The sequence below is a fragment of the Barbus barbus genome (assembly GCF_936440315.1).
Source record: "Barbus barbus genome assembly, chromosome: 4".
In the NCBI taxonomy this organism is placed as follows: Eukaryota; Metazoa; Chordata; class Actinopteri; order Cypriniformes; family Cyprinidae; genus Barbus; species Barbus barbus.
In genome coordinates this window covers 26,144,996-26,167,911 of record NC_136732.1, presented here as the reverse complement: position 1 = coordinate 26,167,911, position 22,916 = coordinate 26,144,996, and the positions used below count along the sequence as shown (strand labels likewise).

Here is a 22,916-nt window from a genome sequence, read left to right as displayed (position 1 = left end):
AATCTAAAACTGGATACAAAACTGCTTTAAGATTTGCTAATCATGGTTCAATATAAGAATGTTTAGGTGCCTAGCACATTATGCAGTTGTGACTTTGGATGCATCTTGCAATAATGGCAGAGACTGTTTAGCATAATCAGCCATTGAAAGCATTTTATACTAACTCATTTCAGTGCTATGATTGCCTCTTTTTACATCACAGCAAATCCACATAAATCTGTGCACAACCATCTTTCATCTCAGCTCAGCGTGTAGATTGTGTTTATTGCAGTATGTGGATGGGCAACCGTTTAATTTCTGTGTTTTACATCGAGAGATGACAGAATCTCAAAAGAAAGTGACGCAATGTTTTTCAGACACAAATGCACAAATCCTTCAGTGAAATGTTGCAGGGTTCAGAATACACTCAGTGAAAAAAAAAATGAAAATAAAATAAAAACAAAATATAAAATAAAACTAAAAAGACTTATTGTTATTGTTAAGAAATATTGTTTTACTAACATATCTACATTAAAATGTATTTGAGCGATAATATAATTTATCTTCTTAATTTTACTCTGCAAGAGCTTGTATAAGTCCATGGAAGCACAGACTAATTGTGTAGAGTCAAGTTGCTTGAATTTGATGCTGATGAAGGAGGACATAAAACATAGTATAAAAATATCCACTGAATGTTCAGTAATGCTGCCACACTACCTCATTCAATAATAAATGATGATATTTTTAAAAATGGATTCATCAAATGACATGTAATTGAAATCACACATGACTGGATGTGAAAGTGTGTCTCTGAAATGCCACTGCACCTGTTGAAGCAGCTTTTCTTCTCTCACACACACAGACACACACACACCATCATCATGCTGTAATCAGGAACACTGTGAACTGATCATGTGTTATCCACAGGCAGTCTGTTTAGACACAGACCTATTTAAAAGTCTCATCCTAGGCCTCTAGGTGTATGATCGTGTTTCTATTCAAAGTTTTGCATTTTCGTACAATGTATCTGGCTGTCTCATTATGACAGTCAGAGAATGAGAGCTGAAGGTCACTGAGAAACTTTGCTTCATCCCATTATCACTGCACTGAATGTGAGGAATTCAAGAAGGTGCAGTCTTTGTTATCTGTCTCTTGTCACTTAAAACAATTTAAAGAACCTGGGTTATGAGTTCATGAAACTGAACCCGTGATATTTGTTTATCCACTGAAGAGTCCTACATCAACATCACTGAAGCTATTTACTTACATCATGTTCCTAGTTTTATTATGCATGGTTCATTAGTGCTTATTTTCCAAGGAAACAAACTATTCATCAAAATGTAATAATGTCACCTATCCCTGATATTTAAACCGTTCACAATCCAATTAAATGCATGCTTATAGTAATACTTCACCCAAAAATAAAAAAATTCTAAAATGTTTCTCATCCTCAAGCCATCAAAGATGTAGATGAGTTTGTTTCTTGATCAGAACAGATTTGGAGAAATGTAGCATTACATCACTTGCTCACCAGTGGATCCTCTGCAGTGAATGGGTGCCGTCAGAATGAGAGTCCAAACAGCTGATTAAAAGCATCCCAATAATTCACAAGTAATCCACACCACTCCAGTCAATCAATTAACATCTTGAAAAGTGAATAGCTGTGTGTTTGTAAGAAACAAATCCATCATTAACACATTTTAACTTTAAACAGTCACTTCTGGCCAAGATACGAGTCAAAAAATAACACTTCTTCCATTGAAAGTCCATCCCCTGTAGTTCTCTCTCATCAAAATCCACAGAAATGTGTTTAGAAATGTTTTGGACTGCTTTTTGCTTGTGAACAGTGCTTGAACTGTGCATATTTCTCTCCTGATTCAGATGAGATTACTTTTCCAGTGAAGAATTATGGATAGAGGCATTTTAGCCAGAACAGTTCAAAATTTAAAGTTTAAAAAAGAAAATTAGCTGATGGACTGGAATGGTGTGGATTATTGTGTTGTTTTTATCAGCTGTTTGGACTCTCATCCTGATGGCACCCATTCACTGCAGAGGATCCATTGGTGAACAAGTGGTGTAATGCTAAATTTCTCCAAATGTTCTGATGAAGAGGCAACTTATTTACTTCTTTGATGACCTGAGAAAATGTCCCTTTTTGGTTGAACTATTCCTTTAAAGCTCATTAAGTATCCTGTTTCACAGAAATGCATCACATAACTTAAGAAAAATAGCTTGCGAATGCCATTGAAGTCGTCATCAAATCCCAAGGTGAAATGTGGGCCAGAAATAGTTGTTGTTGTTTTTTTAAATGTCTTGTTTTCGATCTCAGACATCTCCATTTGTGTCTGAATGGCACGTCTTGACAGTTTTGAAAAACTGTTGCATTAAATATGAGTCTTCCAGAATCAAAGCTGAATTTGCTGTTATTTTGTGGCTCGTCCTGATGACAGTGAAACAGAGCGTATGAGTTGTTTCCGCTGGCCTTTTGGGCATCGACGTAGAACAAAGTCATAGTTGGCTGATGTAGACATGGCATAATATACGTTGGCCTTTTTTGGAATATGCAATTCTACAACAAAAATATGCATAAGAATTATAAACATTGCATATGTACATCATTTTTTAAAAACAGCATAAGATTAACCTTACATTCTTAGATTTTATTTAAACATATACAGTGGGTTTCAGAACTTCCTATAATTTAATAATGACTTATTTTATTCGTTTAAATCAGTTTTCAGTACCTCTGCCTTGGGCCAGTACTTGTACGAGGGTGAAGTCCAGCTCACTAACATCCTCCAGGTTGTGTTTTTGCAGAGCTCTCTGGATCACCTGGGCTGTCTTATCCTGACTGGTCAACTGCGCAAGAAATCATGAAAAAATCATAAAAGCCAGTTGAGAAAGAAAAGAAACCATTCAGTTTTTGCTAAATATTTACAGAAACTTAAAAGAAATATTCCATAATCTTTAGTAGGTGATATTCAGCAGAAGCGGATTTGAATGTTTACTCAAAGAACAGGTTTTGAATTATGTGGATTTATGCACAAATGACTCCTAGCTCTTCACTGAATAGCATGAATAGTTCAATTTTTTTTTTAGCCTTTTGATTATGCATTTGATGATGATGATGATGATGATTACGTAACAAATAAAGAAGGTGCTAAATTTCACCTATAAATAGCATGAATGTATTTTCTTAGGTATGTATTTTCTTAATATGTACACAAATTAAGCTCAGTATCTAAAAGAAAAGTTCCTGTTTGGTTTTGCCAGCATTTGTAACGGTGTCAATAGTCATCTCTATGGCAGTTTATTTCAATTAAGGTACCCAAAAGAGCTGTTTTTTTCTCTCATAATAATTTCTTCATAATATCATAATATAGTGTGGTGTTAAAAAAATAAATCTAAAATAACTTATTTTCCACAAAACCAGGTCACAGAGTTTGAAACATATTATCAATCTTTTATACTTAGATATACAGGTACATCTCAAAAAATTAGAATATCGTGAAAAACATCATTTTTTTGTAACTTATTTCAAAAAGTGGAACTTTCATATATATTTTACATTCATAACATGTAAAGTAAGACATTTCAAAAGTTTATTTTGTTTTAATTTTGATGATTAGAGCTTATAGCTCATGAAAGTCAAAATCCAGTATCTCAAAATATTAGAATATTTATATTTGTGTTTCATTAAATGACCATCTCTACAGTATAAATACAGGGTATCTCTTGTTCTTTGAAACCACAATAATGGAGAAGACTGCTGACTTGGCAATGATCCAGAAGACGAATATTGACACCCTCCACAAAGAGGGTAAGTCACAGAGGGTCATTACTGAAAGGTGTGGCTGTTTACAGAGTGCTGTATCAAAGCATATTAAATGCAAAGTTGACTGGAAGGAAGAAAATGGGTAGGAAAAGGTGCACAAGCAACAGGGATGACCGCAAGCTTGAGAATACTGTCAAGCAAAGCTGATTTAAACACTTTGGAGAGTTTAACAAGGAGTGGACTGAAGCTGGAGTCAGTGCATCAAGAGTCACCACGCTCAGACGTCTTCAGGAAAAGGGCTACCAAGCCACTGCTGAACCAGAAACATCGTCAGAAGCATCTTACCTGGGCTAAAGAGAAAAAGAACTGGACTGTTGCTGAGGTCCAAAGTCCTCTTTTCAGATAAATTTAAATTTTGCATTTCATTTGGAAATCAAGGTCTGGAGTCTGGAGGAAGAGTGGAGAGGCACAGAATCCAAGCTGCTTGAAGTCCAGTGTAAAGTTTCCACAGTCAGTGATGATTTGGGGTGCCGTGACGTCTGCTGGTGTTGGTCCATTGTGTTTTATCAAGTCCAAAGTCAATGCAGCCGTCTACCAGGAGATTTTGGAGCACGTTATGCTTCCATCTGCTGACAAGCTTTATGGAGATGCTGATTTGCTTTTCCAGCAGGACTTTAACACCTGCCCACAGTGCCAAAACCACTTCCAAGTGGTTTGCTGACCATGATATTACTGTGCTTGATTGGCCAACCAACATGCCTGACCCGAACCCCATATGGAATCTATGGTATATTTTCAAGAGAAAGATGAGAAACAGTCGATCCAACAATACAGACCTATATTGCCTCAGCAGAGCCACAGGCTGATCGCTTCCATGCCATTCCTGGATGAACAGAGAGGTTCGCCTCCTGCTCCGCTTCATGCCCTGGATGAACAGAGAGGTTCGCCTCCTGCTCAAAGCAAGAGATGCAGCCTTCAGGTCTGGAGACCAGGAGGCTTACAGCTCAGCCAGAGCCAACCTGAGGAAGGGTATCCGCCAGGCCAAACTCACACACAAACAGAAGATTGAAGATCACTTCAATTCTTCAGACCCCCGGCGTATGTGGCAAGGCATACAATCTATCACAGATTACAAACCACCTAACTCTGTGCCCCCCTCCAGCTCTGCCTCCCTCCCAGACGAGCTCAACCACTTTTATGCTCGTTTTGATCAAAATAATAAGGAGATCTCACTCAAAGCTGAGCATCAACCCAGTGAACTGCCTCTCATACTCTCCACATCAGATATCTACTCCACTCTGCGTAAGGTGAATGCACAGAAGGCAGCTGGCCCTGACGGAATACCTGGTCGTGTGCTTAAAGCCTGTGCGGAGCAGCTAGCTGAGGTCTTCACGGACATTTTCAATCTGTCCCTGGCCCAAACAACTGTCCCCACTATCTTCAAAACCTCCACCATCGTACCAGTACCGAAACACTCCACTGCCTCGGTCCCTAACGACTTCCGTCCTGTTGCACTCACCCCCATCATTGCCAAGTGTTTTGAGAAACTGGTTGCATCCCACTTAAAATCCTGTCTCCCTGCTACACTGGACCCATTCCAATTTGCCTATCGCCACAATAGGTCAACAGAGGACGCCATCTCAACAGCACTTCACTCTGCCCTCACCCACCTGGACAGTCAAAACACACATGTGAGAATGCTGTTCATAGATTTCAGTTCTGCATTCAATACTGTAATCCCCTCCAAGCTGATCTCCAAGCTCAGCCAGCTTGGAATCAGCACACCCATCTGCAATTGGATTCTAGATTTTCTGACTAACAGACCTCAGTCTGTTAAGTTAGATAACCTCTCCTCCTCCATCATCACCCTGAACACCGGCGTGCCACAGGGCTGCGTACTGAGCCCTCTCCTGTACTCCCTCTTCACCCATGACTGTGTTCCTGTTTATAGCTCCAACACCATAATCAAATTTGCAGATGACACCACGGTGGTAGGTCTGATCAAGGATGACGATGAATCAGCCTACAGGGATGAGGTGCAGCACCTGGCTGTGTGGTGTGCCTCCAACAATCTAGAACTAAACACCCAGAAGACAAAGGAGATCATTGTGGACTTCAGGCGGACTAGGAGTCATGCACACACACCCATCTACATCAACGGAGCTGTAGTGGAGCGTGTGTCGAGTTTCAAGTTCCTTGGCATCCACATCTCTGATGACCTCACCTGGTCCCATAACACCTCCACTCTGGTCAAAAAGGCACAGCAGCGCCTTTACTTCTTAAGGAGCCTTAAGAAAGTTCACCTGAATCCCAGGATCCTTGTGGAATTCTACCGCTGTACCATTGAGAGCATACTCATGAACTGCATCTCAGTATGGTACAGCAATTGCTCCGCATCTGACCGCAAAGCACTCCAGCGGGTGGTGAAAACTGCTCAACGGATCACCGGCACCCAGTTAACTTCCATTGAGAACATTTATCATAAGCGCTGTCTGGGCAGGGCAAGAAACATCATCAAGGATGCCTCTCACCCTAACCACGGACTTTTCACCCTCCTTCCATCCGGCAGGCGTTACAGGTGCCTACGCTCTCGCACTAGTAGGCTCAGGAAGAGCTTCTTCCCCGAGGCTGTGACACTTCTGAACGCCACACCACTAATCTAACTCCTGCACCTGCTTATTACTGCACTGGTCACAGTACTTTACACACATGCATTTGCACTATTCATATTTTGCACAGACTGCACATTGTCAAAGTTATTACAATATAAACTGTCTAAAGTTGTTACTGTACAAAGCCCAGTAAACTATTTCTATAATATTGCACTACTGTTATTTTGCATAGAATACATTGTTCTATCAATACTTGCACACACTCATCCAGCTGTATTTATTTATTTATTACCACTGTTCTCACGTTTCTGCTGTTCATAATATGTATATATAATCCCACATTGCTCTGTTCATAATGTACATACAATCCCTACATTGCATTCCTATTTATATTCTGTATATACTCTGCTCAATACTGTATATAGCAATTCCACTGTACATTCTGTAAATCATATCTTCACTTACTCTGCACTTATATGTATATAAAACACTATATTCTTGCACTTCTGGTTAGATGCTAACTGCATTTCATTAGCTCTGTACTTGTACTCTGCATAAATGACAATAAAGTTGAATCTAATCTAATCTAATCTAATTCCTCACTGATGCTGGAGTTTGTGCTACAGGAGCGCATAAATGAACATACTTTAAAGAACTTAAACTTTTCTGCTTTGCAAATCCTTTTTTTGACTGATCTTAGGAAATCTTTCATGAGCTGTAAGCTCTAATCAAAATTAAAACAAAAAAACTTTTCAAATGTCTTACTTTACATGTAATGAATCTAAAATATATATGAAAGTTTCACTTTTTGAAATAAGTTTAAAGTTTTTCACGATATTAACTTTTTTTAGATGTATATAAAAATGTTACTTGACAATTCTTGCATTAATTTTATAATTTTTATCATATATTTACATATAATAAAATAATAATCATACAATTATATATCAAACTAGTCGGATATCAGAGATCCAGGAATTACTTATTATTTTTTTATTATATAAGATCATTATTAATTAATTCAATTATAAATTTCATTAATTGTGAATGTATATACAAATACTATTAAAATTGTCAAACCAAAATGATGCTAGATGTGCAAGAATACATTATCATTATCAATATTATTATTGACATCATTATTATTATAAAAATATGTGTGTGTGTGTGTGTGTGTGTGTGTGTGTGTGTGTGTGTGTGTGTGTAATCAATTATTCAATTAATAATTAAGGTCTGGAGACTGGCAAGGCCTCTCCAGGACCTTAATGTGCTTCTTCTTGAGCCACTCCTTTGTTGCCTTGGCCGTGTGTTTTGGGTCATTGTCATGCTGGAATACCCATCCACGGCCCATTTTCAATGCCCTGGCTTCAATGCCCTGGCCCTGATGGTACATTGCCCTGCCCATCGTCCCTTTGATGCGGTGCAGTTGTCCTGTCCCCTTAGCAGAAAAACACCCCCAAAGCATAATGTTTCCACCTCCATGTTTGACGGTGGGTATGGTGTTCTTAGGGTCATAGGCAGCATTCCTCCTCCTCCAAACAAGGCGAGTTGAGTTGGTGCCAAAGAGCTGGATTTTGGTCTCATCTGACCACAACACTTTCACCCAGTTCTCTTCTGAATCATTGGCAAACTTCAGACGGGCCTGTACATGTGCTTTCTTGAGCAGGGGGACCTTGCGGGTGCTGCAGGATTTCAGTCTTTACGGTGTCGTGTGTTACCAATTGTTTTCTTGGTGACTATGGTCCCAGCTGCCTTGAGATCATTGACGAGATCTTGCATGGAGCCCCAGACCGAGGGAGATTGACAGTTATTTTGGGTTTCTTCCATTTGCGAATATTCGCACCAACTGTTGTCACATTCTCACCAAGCTGCTTGGCGATGGTCTTGTAGCCCATTCCAGCCTTGTGTAGGTCTACAATCCTGTCCCTGACAACAGCTCTTTGGTCTTTGGTCTTGGCCATGGTGGAGAGTTTGGAATCTGATTGATTGATTGATTCTGTGGACAGGTTGTCTTTTATACAGGTAACTCTCCCTTTAAGAGAGTGCTCCTAATCTCAGCTCGTTACCTGTATAAAAGACACCTGGGAGCCAGAATTCTTGCTGATTGATAGGGGATCAAATACTTATTTGACTCATTAAAATACAAATCAATTTATACATTTTTTGAAATGCATTTTTCTGGATTTTTTTATTGTTATTCTGTCTCTCACTGTTCAAATAAACCTACCATTAAAATTATAGACTGATAATTTCTTTGTCAGTGGGCAAACGTACAAAATCAGCAGGGGTTCAAATAATTTTTTCCCCCACTGTATAATATAGATGCTGTACAATTTGTATTATTACATGTATTGTACAATATCTATAGTTACCACTTATTAAATGAGAAAGGCTGTCCTAAAAAAAACACTCTTCCTGTCCCATACTCACCAGTATGCTCTTGTACATGTTGCCATTGTTGCAGAACTCCACACTGACCCTGATGATGCACGAGTCGTCCACCTGTCTGTTGTAGAAGGGCAGGGAGGTCATGGAGACCGAGCGCTTGTGGGAGGAGACCAGGTGAGGGTCAGCTAATGCAGAAGAAGAGGAGGAGGATGAAGATGGACTCAGGTTGAGGTCCTGCTGAGAGCTGGAGGATGAACTAGACATGGTGAAGGAATCAGGAGAGGAAGACGAGGGAAAAGCCTCAGTGTTCTGACCACAGCTGGAAAGAGACTAGAGATGAGAGGAGACAGTCACATTTTAGAGACATTTTTAACAACATACCATTTCACCAAGCAACAGTTCAGGACTGGTACAAATAGATTTGATGATAAGATACAAACAAAATACCAGGAGACAGAGATAATGTAAGGAGTTGAATGGTCAATATAATGAGTGAATGATCAATCACATCAGTTTTGTTGATTTGAGCTTAAATTGTTTTATTATGTGAGAAAAATGATAGCAAATGAAACTGGCTACATAGAAAATAGGATGCTGCTGGGTACACCAAGGTTAGGGGTTCAATTCATGTTAAAATGTAGCTTCAATGCATATAATCAAATGCATGAATGTAATGTTGAGCATACATCATTTTATTAACACTTTTCAAAACTGAACAGCAGCTTCAAAAGATGGAAGCGGACAAAAATTTCCAAGAATTTGAAGCATTCGAGTGCTGACGTCTGTCTGTCCCTGAATACGGTGCAGAGGGCATGACTCCTGACACAAAGCACGCTTTTTAAATGCTGTGCTTGAGTCATGACAGCGACGTAAACACGAGCGGTGGGATATTAAAAGCAAGGACAGAAGCTTTAGTAATGATGTTAAAGTCCTTAGAAGTGAACAGTGATAATATCTCGATGACCTTAAAAACATAAAATGGCTCTTATGCTCACCGAGGCATTTGCTTGTTCAAAAATACAGTAATAACTGTAATATTGTGGAATATTATCACAATTGAAAAGAACTCTATGTGAATATATTTTAAAATGTAATTTATTCCCATGATCAAAGCTGAATTTTCAGCATTATTACTCCTTCCTTCAGTGTTGCATGATCCTTCAGAAATCATCCTAATATGCTGATTTTCTGATCAAGAAACATTCATTCATATCTAAATATCAAAAGAGGTGTATTAAAATAATTGTAAAGATAGTTCGTTTTTATTAGGAATAAAAAAGAGAAAGTTCCTACTGATGTCTAAATCCACTAAATGAAACTGTCTAAATGAATAAATGTAAATGTGTATGTGTTCACAGTCAAGTACCGGTGATATAAAAGATGCTGATTGAGAAGCGGATATTTCCTCAATTTCAGAGCCGCTGGATCCTGACGAGGACACGCTGATCTGGTCTGTGTTCTTTTTAGACCCCTTGTTCCCTGACAAGACCCTGCAAACACAAGATTTCCCATATATTATGTTAATAAAAGCTTGCAGCTGACAGGACAGTTGCAGCAAACTTAAGTTAAAATGTAAAATTTGTAAAAATTTAAGTTGGATTTACACTCACGATGAGAGCTTTTTGGTGAGAGTTCGGTGACTCCAGCCACTGTTGGATGGAGAAGTGTCATGTGGAGTCTCCAGCTGCCTGGAAAATTCATAGCTGAGGACAGTGAGACATAAGCACAATTAAAATCTAGGAAAAGGAGTAATGGCATGACAGATTTTGGGGCAATCTCTTTAAAGTTATAAAATTATTTGTAAAACTTCAGGTTGTAAAACACGTCAGATTTCTATTCTTTTTTTATTTAATTTTTTATGATTTTTTATTTATTTTTTTTATATATGAAATATTTTATATTTGTATTTTATTTTATTTAGATTTATTTTACAATTTCTAAGACTGTTTTGTTCTGTTATATAAGATTAAACTTCATTCTGTTGTTTTTTATTTTGTGTTTGTTTATATTTATATTATTACAAATTATATTATATTTTTGTAGTCTCACCTCTCCTGATCCGATAACAGTTTCTGACTCCGTAGCCAGGCAGCAATCTGAGGATGATGGGGTAAAACATACTGGGAACACAAGGTCTGCAGCTGACGGATCTGCCTTAAAATCTCATATTCCTGCAAAACAGTGGGAGTAATTCCCATGAAAGAAGAGGCAATGCAGAAATATACAGAGCAAGAGATTAAAGAGGAATACAAGGAACAAAGCCATGACTGTTACGTAACACACCCTGCACAAATAATCAGTCATGAGATTAATATCAGTGTGCCTTCAGAAGAACAGATTGCTCTGTAAACATAAGGCTATCTCTACGCCGCCAATGTCAAACCGCCACTTTACAGAGGACTTTATATTTGTTCAGAATGGGCTCTTTAAGATCACACCAAATCTACAGCAACAACAACATCTGGACAAAGACAGCTCACTTTGGGTACATTTAATTAGACAATTAAGAAGATAAACAAAGAGAAGTACTCACCCGTCTCCTCTTTTCAAAATTAATGAGGCCACCCTGTTAATAGTATTAACAGAAATAAATCAAAATGATACATAATGAAAATTCTGCATGTGCAACCAAATGAAAAATGGATATAAATAGAACTATTTTACATTTTCAAAAGAAAATATGAATGATGCAAATATCTTGGTGTTCTGCCGTTGCTAGGGTGTTCTGATTGGTCACTAGACCTTTGCTAGGTTTTCGGGCATGATATTTATAGGTACATTGTAATGCAGCTACTATGATGTTCTGATTGGTTTTAGCATATTTTCTTCTAGAGTAGTCTGAGTGTTGCAAAAGTGTTGCTAGGGAGTTCTGGCTGGTCGCTAGACTAGAGCATTGCTAGGGTGGTGTGCTTGATTTTTGAGAATATTCTAAAGCAGCTATGATGTTCTGAGTGGTTTTAACACATTTTCTTCTGTGTTGTCTGAGTGTTGCTAGGGCATTGCTATTGTTGCTAGAGTGATCTGAATGTTCACTAGGATGTTTCTAAGTGGTTGCAAGATAGTTGCTAGGGTGTTCCGCATGTTTTTAACACACAATAATTTGACTGTTTGAGTGTTCGTAGTGTTTTTAGCACATTCTCTACTAGGGGTATTCAATCTTGTGAAGGCATTCTGAGTGTTGCTAGGGTGTTGCTGGGATTTGCTATGGTGTTGCTAGGGTGTTCTGTATGTTTTTAGCACACAATAATGTAGCTATTAGGGTTCTCTGAGTGTTTTTCAGCACATTTTCTGCTAGGGGTATTTTGAGGGTTGCTAGGGCCTTACAAGGCTGTTGCTAAGGTGTTGAAAGGCTGTTCTGGATAGTCATTAAGACGTTTTTAAGTGGCTGCAAGGTAGCTGATGTGGTGTTCTGCTGATGTTAGTGTCCAGTTATGTGGCTGCTAGGGTGTTTGGGGTGTTTTTAGGGTATTCTGTGCTAGGATATGGTTACTAGGGAGTTGCTAGGTGTTTGTTAAGCAATGAAAATGTAATATGTTGCATGAGCATCACTAATAAAGGCAAGCACTCAGTCATTTCTAAACAAACATGATTCTGATTCCAGCCTCACCTCCACAGTGTCCGGTAGGGCAGTGTCCAGCATGGTCAGTACTGTAAGGTATGTCCCCAGATATGGAACCGTCCCTCCAGCTGAGCTCTGTAAGAAATCACTCTGCTGTTAATCACCTGAACAGCATCACTCAAAAACACTGATTATTAAACAGAAAAAGTGTGCCATCTGTCATCATCTTTACCATCTGTTTTGTTAGAGTAAACTGAAATAATTATAAAAATTCATAGCATAAACAAATACTAGGTAAAATAGTCTGAACTGATCCCTTTGCTTTTTGTTCATCGGTCATAAGAATAGTGCAACTCTGAGATCAGGCCATTGCTCTGACAATCTCAGCAAACTCTGGTCGAACAGAGAAGTCAGTTTTAGACAAACATCACCTGTGTCTCTGTCCATAATATCATAAGTGGATTAAGAGAGAAAATAACTCCAAATGTGAGATCAAATGTCTTCCACTTGAAATTGCAAAAGAACACTAAATTAAATTCACATGTCGCTTGAACTGATTTCAAAAACCTGGACAAAAACAGCAACGTCTACAGGTAGCACAATGTTCCGGCGTTGCTATTGTTAACTAAATCTATTAGTTTCGATAAATGAAATCAAGCTGAAATAAATACTAGATTAAAAATTTATGTGAACTAACTGAAATAAATAGGTTTAAGCTGAAATACTGAAATAAATAAAATCATTAAAAAACACTAATAAAATCGACAAATGCACATAACAAAATGAATTAAAATAAAAATATAAAATGAAAGCTATTTCAAAAACTTTAAAATATTAATAAATACTATGATAAATGATATGAAAATAAATCTGATGTGTTCATAGCTTACATCCACAAAGATTTCTCGGCTGGTCAGAGCACAGTTCTCATCTGGGAACGTTTCACACAGGTTCTCAAAGACAGACATGGCCTCTCTGGAGATACAGAATCAGAGGTTTACAACAAAATATGGCTTAACCATAATGTTTTCCACCAATGGCTCAGGTTTTTTACTAAGCCGTTGGGAAAAAAACTATATAGAGAACAAAACCATCTATACCAGACCAGTGTTGGGAATGTTACTTTGGAAATGTAATAGGTTACAGATTACAAGTTACCCTTTTTAAAATGTAATAAAAAGTGTATCTATTTCAATTACTTTATTAAAGTAACTGATTAGATTTGGTTACTTTTTCACTACTTTTCTAAATTTCTTACAAATGTTTTTAACTGTTAATCATTTTCAAACATTTAAAGCAGTCCGGGTTAGCCTTACAGTAGCACTTACAGTAGACTTTTGAAATCCTTCACTTGAATTAAGATTGTAATCAAGATTTAAATCACAGCCATGACAAAATCAGACGTTAGCAGCTCTTTATACTGTGAGATCGTTCTGGGGTTAAACACAGATTTAAAATCATAAGATAAGAAGTTTAATAGCTATGAAACTGTTTTTGAAATCAAATCTTTACATAGTTATGACAGGAAACACTGGCATCTAACAATGCTTTGGGGGAAAAAAACGGTTAATCTTAAAAAATAAAGTATATAACCTAAATAGGAAATAAAACATAACTAAATTAGCATGTGTCCTGTTCTGTGTCATATACTCCTGAACTCCTGTCTCATATTTTAGAGCAGTCAATGCAGTTTGGGAAAGAAATCAGTTAAATCTGTATGTGAGTGAACCATTTTCATACTGTAACTGCACATTATTTCTCAGTAATTGTAACAGATTGTAGTTACATTTATTTTGTAATTAAACTTCATAATTCTGTTACATAACTAGTTACTCCCCAACACTGTACGAGACTATAGTGACCATAAAAGCCCATAACATTTGTGCAGTGTATCTATACCTGCTGACAGCAGCCCATGTCTTCCTTAGTCTGTAAATGGGGTTAGACTGAAGGGCAGACAAAATGGCCTTAAGAGAAGAGAAGTTCTTCAGCTCTCTGCACACCTGTGTGAAAAGTCATTCTTTAACACAATTTTTCACATGATCTTTGAAAGAGTCTTTAAAAAGACCAAATAATCTCACATGGATAGCATGAGAGTGACTTTGAAACACTGAAGATCATTTAAACCTGCAGCTGTCTCTAAAAAGTGCAAACCTGTGCAATCCGAACCCATTTCTCAATGACTCTGGCTCTTTGTGTGACAGACGACGAGGATCGAAGCAGAGAAGTGATGACCCAGTTGGTGACTGCATTGAACTGAGCGATGGTGGCCCAAATAGTGGGTGAGAGGTTCTCCTTCTTGTCCCGTTGAGACCACACACAGCCCAGACACTGGAAAGGGACCACCTTCGTAAACAGGTCCTACAACATCAGGAACAACAACATTACAAGTCTATATGATCGTGAGGAGTCAAACAGAAGCAAACAATAAACACTGGCACTCACAGCGTCCATTCGTGTGAGCTGTTCTGCAACATCCATAACAGAGAAACGCATGAAATCTGCCAGGTTATCTGACTCATTGTCTCTCGCCTCCTTGTTCAAAGCTGATTCTTCTGTTTGATCAACTGGACCACCTGCCACAACATCTGGATGTGCAAAAGACAGACAAATCATGGCTACACTGATTCAAGAGGCTAATCGGTGAGATCTACATGTATCTTTCAGCCTATAACAATAACAAACATTGGTGACACTTTATTTTAAGGTGTCATAATACAAAGTAATTACCTAATTAAGTACTTAGTAGGAGCACACAAGTCTGTTACATAGGTGTAACAGTAGCTGCCTATTACATCTACATAATTACAAACTGTAATTACAGGCTGTTCCATAACTTAGTTACATGGTAAGTACATTTTGTTTCATGTAAGTACAACGGTTACTACTAAGTACTTAACTAGGTATTTACTCTGTATGGACACCTTAAAATAAAACATTAAATGATCACATCAAACATAAAAAAGGGATAATTCTCAATATATAATTCAGCAATTACCTATCTATATAACTGAGAGACTATAATATATATATATAAATATATATATATATATATATATATTATATTATAGAATATTTGGGCATTTATAAAAATAAAAGTGTACACATTCATAAATAAAAATAAATAAAATAAATTTAAACATTTATTTGTAACACTGCAGGACTAGTTAGTAAATATAGTAAAATTATACACTAACTAAAAGTGTATTTTATTGAAAGACGTCTCTTATGCTTACCAAGGCTGCATTTATTTGATCAAAAAATAAATAAATTGTGGAAAATTGTGAAATGTTATTACAATCTTAAATAACTATATTAAAATGTAATTAATTCCTGTGATCAAAGTAGAATTTTCAGCATAATTTCTGTAGTCTTCAGTGTCACATGATCCTTCAGAAATCAGTCTATATGATGATTTGCTCAAAAATTATCGATGTAGAAAACAGTGCTGATTAATATTTTTATGGAAACTCTAATACATTTGTTCATGACACTTTGATGAATAGAATAATCAAAAGAACAGCATAAATGTTCATTTATAAATGTTTTCAGCCTATAACAATAGCTGACTGCCGAGCACATCAAATAAAAAAGTAATAATTGACCATAGATTATCCAACAATGACCTTCAGCCTGGAATTTCTTAAGAAGTGTTTCACAGTGCTTGGCCAGGGGGAAGAAAGCGGGGTGTCCTCTCAGCTGTAAGCACATGAGACGCAGTGACGAGTGCATGGGAGCATCCCTGAAATCATCACTGTACTCCTCCAACCACATCTGAAGCACAGTCCACAAAGAGCTGAGGAAACCAGGAAAGAAGAAAAAGCAAATATTGCAGCTGTATTTTCAAAACTGTATTACAGAAACTGTACAAACTGACAGCACTATAGAGCCACAGTGTTATATATATCACTGCGATATATATACCGTATTTTATATTACACTGTAGGCTATAGCCTATATGACATGTGTGTATAATACAAACATCAGCATTGTAAATCAACAATGACAGTTTAATCAATGTATACTGCACATTAAGAGTTAAAGGTGACAAAAATCATTGTATCAGAGTATATTTTTACCTGTTAGGGTAATTGATGCTGTCAAACGCAGAGGCAAGGTTGTCCCTATTAGGAAAAAAATTAAATGTACAGTTCTTTACAAATACTATTTAGGTATAAACATTACCAGTACTGTTTGTTTCATTATTTTAATACGTTTTGTCTTGACAAAATAGTGTAAAAACAGACAGTAGCTATAAATCAAACTACCAAGACACACCTTTACATTTTACATGTTCAAGAATGATATAAAAACTGATGCAGAACTGCTTAAAACCTGTATTTATTAGTACCTGCATTGTTTTCCAGTAACAATATCTAAAGGACACATTTACTTGAGAAGCTAAATTAAGTAGTAAGCAAGTAAGTAAATAAAGTGTGATAAAAATAGTGCAATAACAAATAGTGCAACAAACAAATAATGTTATTAGGTTTATATGGTATTGGTCTAACATCTTTCAAACTTTAAAAGTGATGCTTTTAAATTGCAAGATTCAACCAACACCCAAGGTATGAGCTGTGTTCAGACAAGTCTGTCATATTCTGTCATTTGTCTGGCTGATTTAATGAAGAGGCTTTTACAACCCAAGTGTTAAATCAAATATGTGAAATATATAATTAAACACTGCTTAATTAATATACACAGAGTTTCTTCAGCCTTATAAAGAAAGGTTGATAAGTATATAAAGCCATGGACACTCAGAGGTGACCAATGGAAACTAAGTTCAAGGAAGTGGTCAGTGAGGATGTTTCTTAATGATGTAGGGGGAAAAAAAACAACACTCACAAACTAGAGATAAGCAAATGCAGCTGGCCATCACAAACTCACATTTGCATGTGCACACATCTAAACACACACCTCTGGAGGAGCATCTCGATGAGTTTGTTGGATCTAGTGAAGGTGCGATACGTGGACAGCAGTATCCTGCCATATTCTTGTTCCTGACAGCAGGGGTCCACGAGGTGAGAGACCAGCTTGTCCAGCGTAGCCGCTTTTAACCTGCGTACTTTACATGTTCGGTACTGAACGAAAGCCTCTGTGGGATCGGCCGACTGCTGGACTGGCTCTCTGCACAGGGTGATCCCAAACACCGCCCCATCTTCATGCTCCTCACCCCACTCCTGAACAGGTTCCTTTGGCACAGAAACGAAAAACTTTACTACTAATAATAATACAGTAGTGATAAAAACATTACTTCTAATAATAATAATACTGTAGTAATAATACTGTAGTTTACCAAAAAAAAAAAAGAAAAAAGAATGTTATAATTTTCTATTTTTACTTATCTGCATTGTTTACTTTTGTTTTGGAAGAAGTTTTTTTTTTATTATTAAAGCATTCATTTTAAAGCATTTTCATTTTTGAGGGAATTATTTGTATAATTTAGAGATTATATTAAATATCTGACATAAATATGTGATTAATTATGGTGAAAACATAACAGAAATAGTGACCACCTAGTTACAACAACCAAAGTAAAATACAGTAAAAAATAGTAATATTGTGAAACATTACTACAATTTAAAATTAAAGTGTTTTCAATTTGAATAAATTTATTCCTGCGATACTGTCAGTGAGTCCCAGTCACCTCAGTCACCGCAGTCATCAGCCACCACTTACCCACGATCACAATCACCTGTGTTCTGTTCACCTGCACCTACCGATCCCCAATCAAGCCACCCATAAAGCCACGCTCCACTCACTCACTGATCGTCCGGTCTACCGTTCTCTACAGGAACCAAACCAGACCCTCCCGACTAACCTTTGTGCTTTCTCCCAGATATTCTGACATTTCTCCACCGCTCCTGTGCTCCACCGCTCCCTGGATTCCCCCTTTTGTCTGCTATTCCTTCCCTGGCATCGGCTAGCCTGTCAACCGGCCCTCATTCCCTGACTCTGCTCTCACGTAACCCCTGGACTCTCACTTCCGTTATCATTAATAAAGTCACCTGTTACCTTACTCCTCTGTGTCTCCTAGCCTGTGTCCTGACAGATACAAAGCCGTATTTCCAGCATCATTACTCCAGTCTTCAGTGTCTCATGATCCTTCAGAAATCATTCTAATATATGATTTGCTGCTCAAGAAACATTTCTTTTTATCAATGTAGAAAACAGTTGTGCTGCTAAATATTTTGTGTGATACATTTCTTTCTACATTAAAAGATGAATAGAAAGTACAAAAGAACAGCATTTAGAAATATTTTGCAACATTATAAATGTCTTTACCATGTTAATCCATTTAATGCATTCTGGCTGGATAAAAAATATTCATACGAAAAAAAAAAAAAGAAAAGTCTTACTGACCCTAAACTTTAATGTATTCTTAAATTTTTTAAATCATTATATTATAAACATTTGAGTTACGCAAGAGACCTTAATGCAACCTATAACATAGCACCTAAATGGATGAGCTATATAATAAATCAAATACTACTAACTAAAAACACTACCCAAAATATACTGTTTTATATAACAACACTGGGGACCGGCCTGTCAGCTAAAAGCAGCATGGATTTGCAAACCACAGACATGAGGACAAAGAGCCATTATGACGAACAGCTGATGTGAATGTAACATTAGGGCAAGTTCACACAAGCACACCTCGGGATCAGTACTGCTGCCGAGTGTGGGTTATCTGCTCACCGTAAACTACTATTATGAGCTGCTGTGACACTCAAAACTATCAATTACAGCCCATTATTGATGAGTTAAAAGGATAAACAAGACGAGAGCTGAAGATGTGAAAACACAGGCAAGCAAAAAAAGAGACTACTGTTCAAATCCAAAGTGCTTGAAAACAAGAAAAAGGAATAATTGCAATGACTAGGGTGTTTTGGGATGGCCAGCAAAGTTTAAAACACTTGTTTTTAAGTGAAACAGCATGTCTGCCTCAGCACTTGCTCATAACTACAGCTATTGTAACTCACAATCTGAATATAACATGAGTCTTTCCTAATGAATAAACAAACTGAAATGTCTTTTGATTTATTCCATTGAACAAACACTACAGCTAATGAGAAGCTGTCCACAGCTCAAGAGGAACAGCACTTCAGTTCAAAGGACATGCACCTGGGACCTTGTATTTCCAGCTTGGGACGCAAAACATATTATACATTAAATTTTTTTTTACAAAATTTAAAAACATAGCATTAAAGCTGCATAATATGACAAGCACAAGGATTCTGTTTCTCAAAAGCAATTTTAAACCTTCTAAACCATTTTTATCTTGTCCTTTTTCCAAAGCATTCCCATTCTCAGCGCTCTTTCAGCTCTATGTCTCCTCTAAACCGCATATGGTTACTGCAGACACATTCATAAAAAAATTTTCTCTCGATCACACAAGGTCATGGGCGTCTGCCATCACATAGAAGGACATGAGAGAAACTGGCTATTATTCAAGTACCAGCAAAAGAATAACGTCTGCTTTCTGACGCTCAACAAACAGTCTGGGCCATGTGTGTTGTCAGTAAAGCACAGAACTTGCACATGAGAATATTTTCCCCTCAACAAAATAAGCTGTTCAACAAAAGCTGAACTGGAAGTGCTGCTGACTAGGCCATTTACTTTGGCTTAATGTCTGTTGCCCACATTTACAGGCCAAATCTCACAGCAGACAAAATAGAGGCACATGACACACAACGCTGGGCACAAACTGCTGGCTGGTGTTGATTAGTTAGTTAGCACAATGAGACAAATGTGACCGAAACTAAATGGAAAACAGGTTTCACGTCAAAACAATGTGTCTTAAATACAGTTTATTCTATAAGATACACTCAATATTACACTCTCTCTCTCTCTATATATACATATATATAATTATTTTTCTATGCATTTATGTTCTATTGAAACAAACAAACAAATAAATAAAATGTACAGACAAATTTTTATAAATCAACTGTACTGAACTTATATTCACTTGATTCTTCTAGATATTGAACTAAATATTCGCTTGAAAAAAAATGGAAAACAGGTTTCACATCAAAAGTTAAAAAAGATATATTGCAATGTTTCTTAAAAATATACTCAATATTATACACTCTCTCTCTATATATATATATATAGGCCTATATATAATTTTTTATAATAATTTAAAATGCACTATGGTCTATTGAAATAGACAGACAGACAGACAATTGTACATACAACGCAAGAGACGATTGGGAAAACAAAACTACTGTTTTGACTGATAGAAATTACAATAAATAAATTGCATAAAATTACAACAATTTTTAAAACATTTTTTACATTTTTTTTTTTTTTTTTGTGATTGTGATTATGATTTTGCATTATTACAGTGGTATATGAAACTGCAGTCGCACGTTCTGGACTTGGCAAATGTCTATTGTCCAACTATGTAAGAAATGTTTGTTTATTTTGCTTTTGTCATTGTGATGTGTCCTTGAGCTTGGGAAAGGCGCTATATAAATTAAACTTTTTATTATTAAACTTATTATACAATGTAATTTTATGCAACATAATATAAGTTTAATGTAATTTTATGTTGCAATATGTTTAATGTATTTTTTGTTTATGTTTATGCAAACCCACATCAGCACACACACATATATAAATATATATTGACAAAAATGATTCAGTTTTGCACTACATATTCACTTTATACAGGATAATTTGCCCAAACCCACTACTAGAATTTTTTTTGTTTTTGATAGCTTTTGTGACAATTTGCCCCGACGAGCTATGATTTATGACAATGTTGAACAGTAACGTCAAGCCCCTCTCTCTGACCCACATTGAACGGCCTCATCTGTCAGCACTGATGTATATCTGTCAGGTGCTGGGACAGCACATATTCTGAACAAGATCTCTTACTCTATTTAAAGAGCATTCAGGCCACAGCAACACATACAACTCAATACATCACACACTTACATTACGCGCAACTATAAAGCAGCCTACTTGTCATTCAAAAACAGACATCAGAAATAAATAATCCATTGTCTTACCATTGTCAACTCCCATTTTCCCATTTCTACGAGGATGCTTTTATCATATAATCCTTCCCATCCTCAAAAAAACCGGGAAAAAACAAAGACAAACTTATTGCCTTGTAGAGAATAAAAGCATTTCCCTAGAAAATAAACTTTTTGAGGGTTGCATATAATATTAAAGTCAATACGCTATTTATAACATCTTACAGTTGCATATAAAACAACCTTGTTGAATATCTTAAGCGATTATCATAGATATAAAATTAAACGTTTGCTATACATTCTCTCTAACTATCAGAAACGCCTATAAAACGCACATCATGGTAGAAAACCCTTGCTTTGAGGCAGACAGATCGCACTAATGTGTCGTTTCACCTGTGCTCATAAGGGCATCATAAAGTGGGAGGTGTTAAAGAAGGAAGCATCTCACCATTTACACTGGAAGCGACGACACAAACTACTACGTTGATATTATATTCATTATATTCGAGCTAAACATATATTTAAAGCTAAATTTCATCTTAAATATAATTTTTTTTTAAAGAAAAAGAAACACGAATGCTGTGTTTGTGGTATGTACATCATGTTTTTTACATGAACAAAATGTCAAATGAAATAATAACCTTACTTTCATAGATTTTGTCGGTGTACCGTCTGGTACTGATCTACCTCCTCAGGAGAACACGGAGTTAATCAATAATATTATATTTTTGTATACAATAATATTTATAACTTTATATTCACGTGAGGCTTTTCTAGAGTAACTTTTTGACCTGAACGTGCATTCGTGAAAAGGTTACTTTTATAAATAAATAAAATAAATAAAGTAAATATTATACCACTACTTGTGCCATTTTCCCCCAATGTTAACATTGCCTATACAGGGTATATATAGGCTTCTTACATATTTAATATATCAAGATGTATACAGATAATGACAATGTTTCAACGCAAAATCAATTTAAATTTTAAAAAATTAATAATGCAGTTGCTGTCAATGCCATAATTTTAGAGAATTATGGCATTGACGTTAATATATACACACACACACATATATATATATATATATATATATATATATATATATATATATATATATATATGTGTGTGAATTCAGTGGATATATGCTATATTAGTTCAATAAATTTTATATAACCTTACAAATTTATATATGTGTACAAAATTTAAATAAAATGTATGTTTCAAATACACTTTGTGCTCTGTGTACCAATCATATTATGAAGGCTCTGACAGCCAATCTTATATTTTAAATATTACTTCTATGTCATCATAAACTTCAGGGCTTGAGATGAAGTGCCTGAGGGAAGGGCTTTTCTGGTTGGTGCACAATGTAGGCCAAGAGCTCAGTGTGGGTTCCATGGGACTGGTGTGACGTGGTTACAGTCGTCACTGCCGATCATCTGATCTAGCCACTTCTTGCCAAATAATATATTTTACACACTGTAGAGACGTGTGTGCTTCATTAGCTACTATGAGGACAGGTGGAATTTTCCAATCTCAAATTATGTTTTATCTCATAATCAAAATGAAGTGAGATGAAACAAACAGTAATTAGGACATGGCTGGTACTGTGA

General features: G+C 36.5%; 1 protein-coding gene across 1 annotated transcript; it reads right to left on the bottom strand.

Annotated features, from left to right (window-relative positions):
- Window positions 1–236: 236 nt before the first annotated feature.
- LOC306866178 (ral guanine nucleotide dissociation stimulator-like 1) lies at window positions 237–21,686 on the bottom strand. Its single transcript, XM_079411255.1, has 16 exons — window positions 21,337–21,686; window positions 17,231–17,505; window positions 16,393–16,437; window positions 15,940–16,109; window positions 14,759–14,901; window positions 14,468–14,674; window positions 14,213–14,316; window positions 13,204–13,288; window positions 12,362–12,448; window positions 11,288–11,320; window positions 10,804–10,925; window positions 10,365–10,457; window positions 10,121–10,244; window positions 8,797–9,084; window positions 2,724–2,838; window positions 237–2,548 (listed from the first exon to the last, which is right to left on the bottom strand). The coding sequence occupies exons 1-16, from the start codon at window positions 21,358–21,360 to the stop codon at window positions 2,403–2,405; spliced, it is 2,061 nt and encodes a 686-aa protein (XP_079267381.1). The 5' UTR covers window positions 21,361–21,686; the 3' UTR covers window positions 237–2,402.
- Between the last annotated feature and the right edge of the window lie 1,230 nt (window positions 21,687–22,916).

What these genes read in the sequence shown, in the direction of transcription:
- LOC306866178 (XM_079411255.1), bottom strand. Translation starts at nt 21,360, where the DNA reads ATGGGAAAATGGGAGTTGACAATG. An exon ending in ATCGAGATGCTCCTCCAGAG is followed by an intron (nt 16,438 to 17,230) that starts GTGTGTGTTTAG and finishes TTTTCCTAATAG; the next exon opens with GGACAACCTTGCCTCTGCGT. An exon ending in AATGGGTTCGGATTGCACAG is followed by an intron (nt 14,317 to 14,467) that starts GTTTGCACTTTT and finishes CTTTTCACACAG; the next exon opens with GTGTGCAGAGAGCTGAAGAA.